At 47.3% G+C, this 9,625-nt stretch overlaps 1 protein-coding gene across 1 annotated transcript; it reads left to right on the top strand.

The window, feature by feature from the left end:
* The first annotated feature begins 882 nt into the window (after window positions 1-882).
* Window positions 883-9,574, top strand: RNPS1 (RNA binding protein with serine rich domain 1). Its single transcript, XM_041462298.1, has 7 exons — window positions 883-977; window positions 4,121-4,276; window positions 4,549-4,740; window positions 5,919-6,021; window positions 6,549-6,702; window positions 7,148-7,289; window positions 8,481-9,574. Exons 1-7 carry the CDS (start codon window positions 883-885, stop codon window positions 8,584-8,586), a joined length of 948 nt encoding a protein of 315 aa, XP_041318232.1. The 3' UTR covers window positions 8,587-9,574.
* The last annotated feature ends 51 nt before the right edge of the window (window positions 9,575-9,625 follow it).

Here is a 9,625-nt window from a genome sequence, read left to right on the forward strand (position 1 = left end):
TTTGACAAGATGCTGTGGACAGAACAACTTCCTTTTTGCTTTCTTTGTGGCTTTCTTTGTTTTCTTAACCTGTTCCATGCCAGGTTTTATGTAATACCCCTTAGTTTTGCAGCAGAACAGAAAATAAGCCTGTTTTTCTTCTTGCCACACACGAATTTACAGACACCTGCCCTGGTCTTGCTCATGCCCTGTGATGGAGGTAGACAGGACATATCCTTCCACTGCATTCAAGAGGTGAAGACTCCGTCATTAGGAATTTAACAGACACGTCTCTGGCCACACACATAAGCTGATCGGCACACCTGCTTCTCAGAAAGATCTGTCTCTTTTAAGGCCCTACATTAGGGATGGGGTCCAAATACACTTCTGGCTTTGTTCCTCTGAAGTCAAAAGTCAGGCAGCCAGTGTGGTGAGAAGGTCAGAGGTTCAGTGTCTGCAGCGGCAAATCTCCTTTTAAGTTCACAGCCAACACATCTGGCAGGGAGAGAGAGAGAGAGAGAGAGGATATCCATCCCACGACATTAAATGCCACTGTGTGGTGCTCCATCTTAAGTCTTTCATTCTCCTCTTCCCAATTTTCTTGCTGAGTTGAGAGGGCAAATCCCCTCACAGCAGTGCCATCCCTGCACCGCCACCCCTCAGACCAGAGTCGGTCTGCTGTGAACCTGCACCTGAGACAGGGCGGGCCACAACTCACGTGTGGGGGCTGCAGCCTGCTGGGTTGTCAAGCTCTTAAAGCCCAGAGCTGAAGCCCCAGCCGCTACTGTCATTAACGTGCAGGGCAGGGTTTACCAGAACCTTTATTCCAGCGCCGGGGTAGCAGCACCCTCCCCCGCCCGCTCCCGTTCGCTTTAAGCCCTGCCGCCCGTCCCGCCCCGCGCTATGACGCCATCACCGCGCGCCGGCGCTGACCCTTCCCGCCCGCTCGCGTCAAACTCGCGCGACGGGCGCGGAGCGGCGGCGGCGGCGCCGGAGATGTGAGTGCGGGGCGGGGGCTGCATCATCCGCGTCCATCCGGCCAGGCCGCGGCACGATCGGCCCCTCCGCCGCGCGGGGCGCCGGAGGGAGCGCGCTGGGGCCGCCGAGAGGCGGTGGCGGCGCGAGGATCAGGGATGGGGCCTTGGAGCCGCGGCCTCCCGCGGCCGGAGGCGGGGAGGGCAGGGGCGGGGGGGGCGGCCTTGGAGCCGCGGCCTCCCGCGGCCGGAGGCGGGGAGGGCAGGGGCGGGAGGGCCGGGGCGGGGCCGGCCGGGGAACCGGGCCCGGGTGTCGGCGCTGCCGCGGCCCGGCCTGCGGGAGGAGCGTTGTGCGGGCCCGAGGGCCGGGTTGCTGTGCTGATCTCGCGGGCCCCTGCCCCACGGGGCTCTACCGGACCCACGGCGTGCGGATCTGGCTGCCCCGCGCTTCGCCGGCGCAGAGCTGCCCTAGTGGGCAGACAAGTGCCGGGCGCCGAACCCTCCACACACCAGGTGTTCTGCCGTTTTGCAGCTCAAGACCTGGAGTAAACTGTCAGTAAAGGACTCGCCTGTAGCCTTACGGGAGGCCTGAGGGCGAGCGAGTTTGCTTCCTTTGCCGCAGAACTGCTGCTCTGAGTGTGCAGATTCTGTCTCCAAAGCCAGAAGCGTGTGTGAGATGGTCATTTGGTTTGTGTCGATTGCTCTTTAGACTTTCTGTTTTGGGGTGAATGCCCCTAAACCAGCTGTTTTTCAGAGAGTGAGAGGTTTTTGATTGTAAGGAAGAAACATGTCGCTTAGAAAAGCAGTGTTGTTTAGCCTTGTGTGAGGACTGTGATTTGTTCTTTCCACATTTTCCAGTGAATGCCTGAACTTGTGCAGGTGAAAATGCCCACAAGGTAGGTGAGGTTTCCAACTAAAGTGAGTTTGGCCAATGGCATTCCTGAGAAAGGATTAAAACCACTGGTTAGTTTGGAGACTGCTTAAATGTAGCATTTGGTGAACGACATTCCAAAGCCATGTGGCTGACCTGCCTGGTAAGTGCCTGTCCCAAGGAGCAGTAAGCAGTGAAACCTGAAAGGAGAATGTAGCCAGGTGGGGGTCAGGCTCTTCTCCCAGGCAATGGGCAACAGGACAAGAGGACACAGTCTTAAGATGCACTGGGGAGGTTTAAATCAGACATTAGGAAGAATGTCTTCACAGAAAGGGCGATTGGGCCCCTGGAAAGGGATGTCCAGTGAGGTTGTGGAGTCACCATCCCTGGAGGTGTCTATAGAAAGACTGAGTGCTCTGGTCTAGTTGACATGGTGGTGTTGGGTCACAGGTTGGACTTGATGATCTCAGAGGTCTGTGCCAGTGTAATTGATTCTGTGATTCTATGTCCTGCCTCAGCAGCAGGCTGGGTAACAGCAAACATGCTGGTCTTTATCTGTTTCCTCTTCCCTTCTCCCGGAAGGGGTAGAACCAGATCTGACTCTTGAGCAGTAACAGATAGTTTTGTATGCCAATAACATTGTGACTTTGATAGTCCACAAGTGCAGGAGGAGCTGATGTGTAGGCAGAGATAAGCCAAACCTGGCTATGGGATATTGAGAAGAAGAAAAATGAGCTCTGGGGTGACCTAATTGCAGCCTTCCAGTACCTGAAATGAACCTATAAGAGAGATGGAGACAGACATTTTACAAGGGCCTGGAGTGCAGGGAGAAGGGGGAATGGCTTCCCACTGACAGAGGGCAGGTTTACATTAGAGATTAGAAAAAAAGTCTTCCCTGTGAGGGTGGTGAGGTCCTGGCCCAGGATACCCAGAGAAGCCCCCATCCCATGGAAGTGTTCAAGGCCAGGTTGTAGCAACCTGTTGTAGAGAAGGCCATAGCTGGGGGTTTGGAAAGTGATGAATTTTAAGGTTCACACCATCCCAAACCAGTCAGTGATTCTGTGATTTTATGAAAGGAAAATCTTAGGTTTTCTGGTCTTGTGAAACCAGGAGCCTGTCTGTTCTGTACTCCCCAGCTGGCCTCATGCAGTGGCTTTGCGAACTGCATCCCTCAGATCTTGCACTGGAGAGGCACAGAGCTGGATGGAACTGTCCTACAGCTGAGTGACATACAGGTTTGCTTGTCTTGGCTCCCTTTGTAACGCCCATGGGACAGTCTGCTTTCTTCCTGGTGCGGGAGGAGACATTTCCTTTCCCAGCAACTTCTGCCAGTGGCACATCTGTGGTGTGGGTTTCCTGTCCTCCATGCAGGAAGGCCATGGGTGTTTCTTGGTTTCTGCAGGGAGCTAGGTTTGTGAATATTCATTTGTGTTGTTTCTTGCAGTTGGTGTATTAGGGAAAACTGTGAAGCTGAAAATCAGCTAAGCAAGTTTGGCTGTTCAGAAGTAATCTCTTCCCAACCATACGTTTAATTGCAATCCAGAGAATAAAGTGATTGCTTACCAGAAGCACAGAAGCAAAAAGATTGTTGGATGCTGGAGAAGTTTTTTTCTTGTTCACTGAATTTGCCTGTGATGCATGTGGGGATGGAGATGTTTCCAACATCCCACATTACAGTGCATATTCAGTGCCGCTACAGATAAGGCTGGCAGCTCCAACGCACTTCTGCTCATTCCCTGAATGTTTAATTCTTTGGTAGTTGAGGGTGTCACATTCCTTTAGAGGTTATTAAAATGTTAGAGGCAGGTCTGTAATGCAGGTTTTAAACAATCCCCATGGAATAATCAAAATGCTGCATGTTTATAGATGTTGCAGATTTTGTGATGGAAGCAGCAGATGGATACAGTAAACATCTAGAACTCAGCTAGTGCCCAGCATTTCAGTGTAAATAGAGAGGTGTTAAATCTGTCTCCTTTTGGATCTAGAGCCAATAGAGAACTGGTTCTCTGAACCCAGTAGTTAGAAGTGAGATGTGAGACAAGGGGCCCCTTCTGCTGCTATGGATATCTCTGAAGGAGAAAAGGAGTTAGCAGGATTGAAAAAGAAGAGTTTGCTAGAACTTTTTCTAAAGTGTCTGGAGTTGCCTAATGCTTTAACTCCACAATTTCAGTGATCCTGAGTTACATTCAAAGTTCAGTGGCTTTTTTTACTGTGCTGTTCTTTATTTGGGTGTGGGGCTTTTGTTGTCTATGTTTTTTTTTAATTAAGCAATGCTTTCTGTAATTTGTTGTTAAAGGGCTCCCTCACCAACCAAGCGCAAGGACAGGTCAGAAGAGAAGTCGAAGGACCGGTCCAAGGACAAAGCAGCTGCTAAGGAATCGAGTGAAAAGGATCGTGGTCGGGACAAAACACGTAAAAGACGCAGTGCCTCCAGTGGGAGCAGCAGTACCAGGTGGGTACTTTTATGGGAGTGTTATAATGACAGCATGTTCGGAAATCAGTAGCTTTACCTGTGGTAGTCCTGGGCCTGTTGAAAGCTTGTGTTGTGTTAGTCACTGTGCGATTTTGTCTGACTTAAGAGGGTTTATATTTTAGGTATGAATTTCTTTGGTTCTCTGGTGAGCTGTGGAGTTTCAGTCACAGTTTCTCTAATTGTCAGAAGTTTCTCAGCCATTGTTTTTCTGGGTATTCCACTAATTTTTATTCTTCTCCCCCTTGAAACAGATCCCGTTCCAGCTCAACTTCCAGCTCAGGGTCCAGTTCCAGCACTGGTTCTAGCAGTGGCTCAAGCTCTTCTTCTGCCTCTAGCCGCTCTGGGAGCTCCAGCACCTCGCGCAGTTCCAGTTCAAGCAGCTCTTCTGGCTCTCCCAGTCCTTCTCGACGGAGACATGACAACAGGAGACGGTCCCGCTCCAAGTGAGTCTTATTTGTCTTCTAGGAATTGCCAGATGTCACGTTAATTCCATGTAGAATGCAAGATTGTGATCAGAACAGATTGTTCTCTGAAGACCATTTGCTTTCTTTGTAACTTAGAGATGTGAATTTTGTTAAATGTGTGTGCTCTGTTTCCTTAGAATCCAACATACACCCTGTAGAAACAGAGATTAAAAACCTAAGTTCTAATAGTTTAAAAATTTTAAATACTACATTTTTTAGAGGCGGTTTTAATCAGTGTTTCCTTAGTAGCATGGGTCTAGATCAGAGTAAAGCTGTTCAATTCCTGTAAACTACAGCCATGACTAACAGAAAAGTTAGGGCTAAAACCAGCATATATGTGTACATATGTATATTTATATTCTTATTTATAAAAAGTAAAATAGGAAGGAGGGCAGAGGAAGCTCCTGTAAGGGTAACATGGGGAATTAAGGTATCTTAATGTCTGTACAGTTTTTCCTTTGTGTAAGGCGATGAAGGCTGATAAAAATCTGCGTAAGGCTGTGTGGGTTTTTTGTGTCATTCAATTTATGGACTTTAAGATTAGGAAGAAGCATAAAGATAAATTTTCTACATACTGGTTTTGTTAGTTTTTTTATTTTACAGATTGAAGTTTCATTCCAGTTGGTTTTTTTAACTGCAAAGGCATTGTGATATGCAGCTAATTTTAAAAAGATTTGTTTACATTTTTGGATCTCTGTAGTGAGTGGAAGATACAGAAACACAAATTATTGAATCTGTTCATTTGCCTGGTTGTGGTATGCTGTTATCTTTATGGCCTTATTTTGCCTCTTTAGTTCTTGAGGCAAAGAATGTTTTTGCGTTTACAACTGGGAAATGCTTTATCTATGACCACAACTTCATAGAAGTGCTTGCTAGATTTTGTGTTTGTTACCTAGCTGCAGTGAAGTTGAAAAGTTGCAAAAAAAAAAAAGTTCTAAAATTTCAAAAGGTTTGAAAGCAAAAGCAGACAAGACAAATGCAAGTTCTGAGGTGTTTCTGAGTGGAACACCCCCACCACCACCCCAACACTGTAACTTCTTCAGGACAAAGATGCCCTTCAATAAAAATGGTATTTTTAATCTTGTGATAATGACTGGCTTTGGTTAAGTCGTGCATGTTCCCTGAAAACTGTAAATGTTTACTGTTGTCCAAATCAGGTCCAAACCACCCAAGAGAGATGAAAAAGAGCGGAAGAGGCGGAGCCCATCACCCAGACCCACAAAAGTGCATGTTGGAAGGCTCACTAGAAATGTGACAAAGGTAATAATGGCATGTACCCTTGCAGTCAAGCATTCATGTTCTTCTGTGAGAATGTGTGAGTTGCTCTTTCAAAGCTTTCTGAACCTTGGTTACTAGGGAGTTGCCAAGGTGTTGCTGTTGGATATTGTTTCTTTGTGTCCAGGTTGATCAGTGAGGAAAATTTTCATATGATTTTACTGAGTCAAATACTATGAAGCCTTCTGAAAAACTGTAGTGCCTAAGAAGTCTGCCTGTTTTGTCAGTATTCCAGACCTTATATCCTGCTTTACTCGGAAGAAAATGTTAGAATTTGGGACAACAGCTGAAATTACCTTGGAGGCATAAAGGATATTGGGCAGTTCTTGATAAAGGATCTGCAGAGAGCCGGGCTGGCTTGAGTTGTCTTTGCTAGAATGTAGTTTAAAGGTCTTCAGGGGTAAAACGTTTAGGCTGCTGAAAAAATGATGTGCTGTGGATTTACTGCTCTGTGCCAGCCAGACCTGGCTGGTGAGTGCTCTGTATTCATAAGGCTCGGTCTCTCTCTGCAGGATCACATCATGGAAATTTTTTCCACTTACGGAAAGATTAAAATGATTGACATGCCAGTTGACAGGCTAAACCCACACCTCTCCAAAGGTTATGCTTATGTGGAGTTTGAAAACCCAGATGATGCTGAGAAAGCCCTGAAACACATGGATGGAGGTAGGTACTGACCTGCAAGGAGCCTGTGAGCTTTAAAAAAGCTTCAGAGTAGATGGATTTGATCAGAAAATGAGTTAGAGGTGATAGGGATGTCTTTGGTGAACAGATGTAAAGTACTGTCAGTTTTCAGCCCAAATGACTTTTGTGAGGTTCTGGACAGATCCAAGAAATCACAGAACTATTAAATCTTTTTTTCAAAGCAGTGAAAAAAACAACTTTAAGCTTCTGTGGAAACCTTCCCAGGTTTACGTCTGAGCTGCAGTTTGGTGGGATTAGATAAAGAAGTCTAGTAGGTGTGTCAGAATAGCCCCTGAGCAGGGTGTGGAGCTCCGTGGGCTGATCCCACTTCAGTTGCTTGTGACAAAGCAGTGAGTTGCAGTAATATGAAGTGTATGTGTTAATGTTGAAAAATACTTACTTCCTATTTCTGTGATGCTCTAAAAAGGCCAGATTGACGGTCAGGAGATCACAGCCACAGCTGTGCTGGCACCGCGGCCTCGACCACCTCCCAGACGCTTCAGCCCCCCCAGGAGGATGCTGCCACCGCCGCCGATGTGGCGCAGGTCCCCCCCTCGCATGAGGAGGAGGTGAGAGCTGGGAGAAGGCTTTTCTTTCTCAGTAGCGACTCGTTATTGCTGAAAGACTTGGCATGGGGACAATCCGCTTTCTGCTGCCAAGTGACAGTAACTCATTTTGGGCATTGGTTGAACCTGGGTTGCAGTTCCTAACTCGTTAGCTCCAGGGTGCCTGCTCTGGTCTGCACCCTGAGCACAGTCTCTGGGAAAGGTGTCATCCTTCCCAGCCTGAGTGCCTTCTGCATAAAGGCTTCAAGATGAAGTGGGAACAGACTTTGGCTGATAGAACACTTGTGGCAGGCTGTGCCAGCTTCTTGTATTTTGGAAGCCCTTGTACTTCCCTCCCTTATTTCTGAATGGGCACATGACCAAAAAGCAGTCCTGTGTCAGGTGAGTGGAGCACACTGGCCCCAAGGTGTGATCTGACAGTTGTGCAACTTGGAGCTGCCTGATTGTGCCCAGGTAAGTTCTGAGTCTTTGGTGTTTACATGTCTTCAAAATATCTTACTTGTCAGTAGTAATTTGATTACTGAACAGCTTTCAGCCACAGGTTTAAAAATGAGTGGTACTTACTGTGGCACAGGATCCAGGAGGATCCAGGGGGCTTCTTGGTGCTCCTTTAAATATACCTTTTGCTGAGATCTCACAGATGCAGGTTTGCCTCCTTTGTTATCTTTTCTACTCCACCTTTAACTGTCCTGTTAGCTCTGCTAGTATGCTGTGCCTGGAACCTCTGTGTCATAGCAGTAGCTGTACTGATGTGACTGTTGGTTGTAGTACTGAGAAACTTGAAGCTATGCTACTTCTGGAGTAAGCTTCCTCTAAGGAGCTTCCTTGTAATTTGAAAGGATTTGGATAAATCCTTGCCCTGAATATCACTCTTTCAGGAGTCAAAGATGACTTCAGGTGAAGGAGGATCTGATGTAGTATCTGAGCTCATTTTCCTTGAGGAAGAAGATAAGTTTCTTGTCTGTTGTTCAGGTATTAGTCATTTTTTCCAATTCCTTAAGCAGAGCGAGGATAGCCAGAATAATCCTGCTGTGTCCTCTATGGAGCTGTGTTTTGCTCAAGCTCTTTTCCCATGGTGTGTGAGCGATTTTGGCAGGAAGCAGGGAAGTGTTTTTAAAAAGTTGGTAGCTGAGCTGACCAATTACTTGAACCTGTTGCTTGTCTCCTAACGGAAACTTTCTCCTGCCCTGCCAGGTCCCGCTCTCCTCGGCGCAGGTCCCCTGTTCGCCGGCGATCCCGATCCCGGTCTCCTGGGCGAAGGCGCCATCGCAGCCGCTCCAGCTCCAACTCCTCAAGATAAAGCAAAAGGACTGGACAGCTTTTTACTTTTTAACTTAAATCCCATCAGATGGAATATTGTACCTTTTTTTTATAATGAGTCTGGGTGAGGAGGAATGAGAGATAATCCTGGCAGTGAAGGCAATGTAAGAGGAGAGAACACCAGTTCCTGGCCAGTAACCTTTACTGTGAGGCTTCTGGATTCCTGGCATTGAATTGAAATTATTTAAAAATGGCTTTGATTTTAAAGGCTGAAGAAACATCTTTTCCAGACAGAGGGAGGGAAAGATGTTTCAGCCTCTCTTTCTCCAGTTAGCAGCTGCTGCTTGGTGATTGTAAACGTTTAGCACGCTGTACAGACCAGCATGTAAATCTTGAGCTAGTTCAGAACCCTAGTGAGTAAGACAGTGAGCCACATATCTTGATCTCCAGGTGCCAGCACAGGATTTTATCAGGGCAGCTGGAGCCCAGACCTGCCTGAGACTTAGTTCAATTCAGAATTGTTACTTTATTCCAGTTCCCCCGGATGGTTAGTTTCTGCAGAGTAAGCTCTTCTGTAATGCTGACACCAGGCAATCACCACAGAAACAATGGTCCAGCCCAGTGAACATGACACTGTAGAGAAGAAGTTGGAATGCCTAAGAAATGTTCTGTAGCTGCCCTCTTAAGTGATTTCTTTCACCTTTTCGTTGAGCGTATTGGTAAAAACTTCCTACTCAGCCCACAGTGAAATAGTGTGAGTGCTTTTACAAATCCCAAATGAGCAACTGAGCACCAACCCCTTGGAAACTGCAAAGCAGAGAGGGAGGCTTGAAGCCATTATGCTGGCTGGATTAACTGGGGTTCACGCAGGGAAAAGCAAAGAATTTACCACCTGTTGTACAGTCAGTACTATACAGATTTTTTTTGTTTGTTTGTTTTGTATAACTTTGTATCCTTTCGGGCCATGTTGTGTTTGTACTTGTGTAGGACAAGCAGTTACTGAATAAAGCAGTAGGGTTGAGAACGGCTGTGCTGCCTCGCGGTGTGCGGGGCGGGGCCGCGCGGGGCGGGGCCTGCCT

This window comes from Pyrgilauda ruficollis, unplaced genomic scaffold (genome assembly GCF_017590135.1).
Source record: "Pyrgilauda ruficollis isolate IOZ18807 unplaced genomic scaffold, ASM1759013v1 scaffold16, whole genome shotgun sequence".
Lineage (NCBI taxonomy): Eukaryota > Metazoa > Chordata > Aves > Passeriformes > Passeridae > Pyrgilauda > Pyrgilauda ruficollis.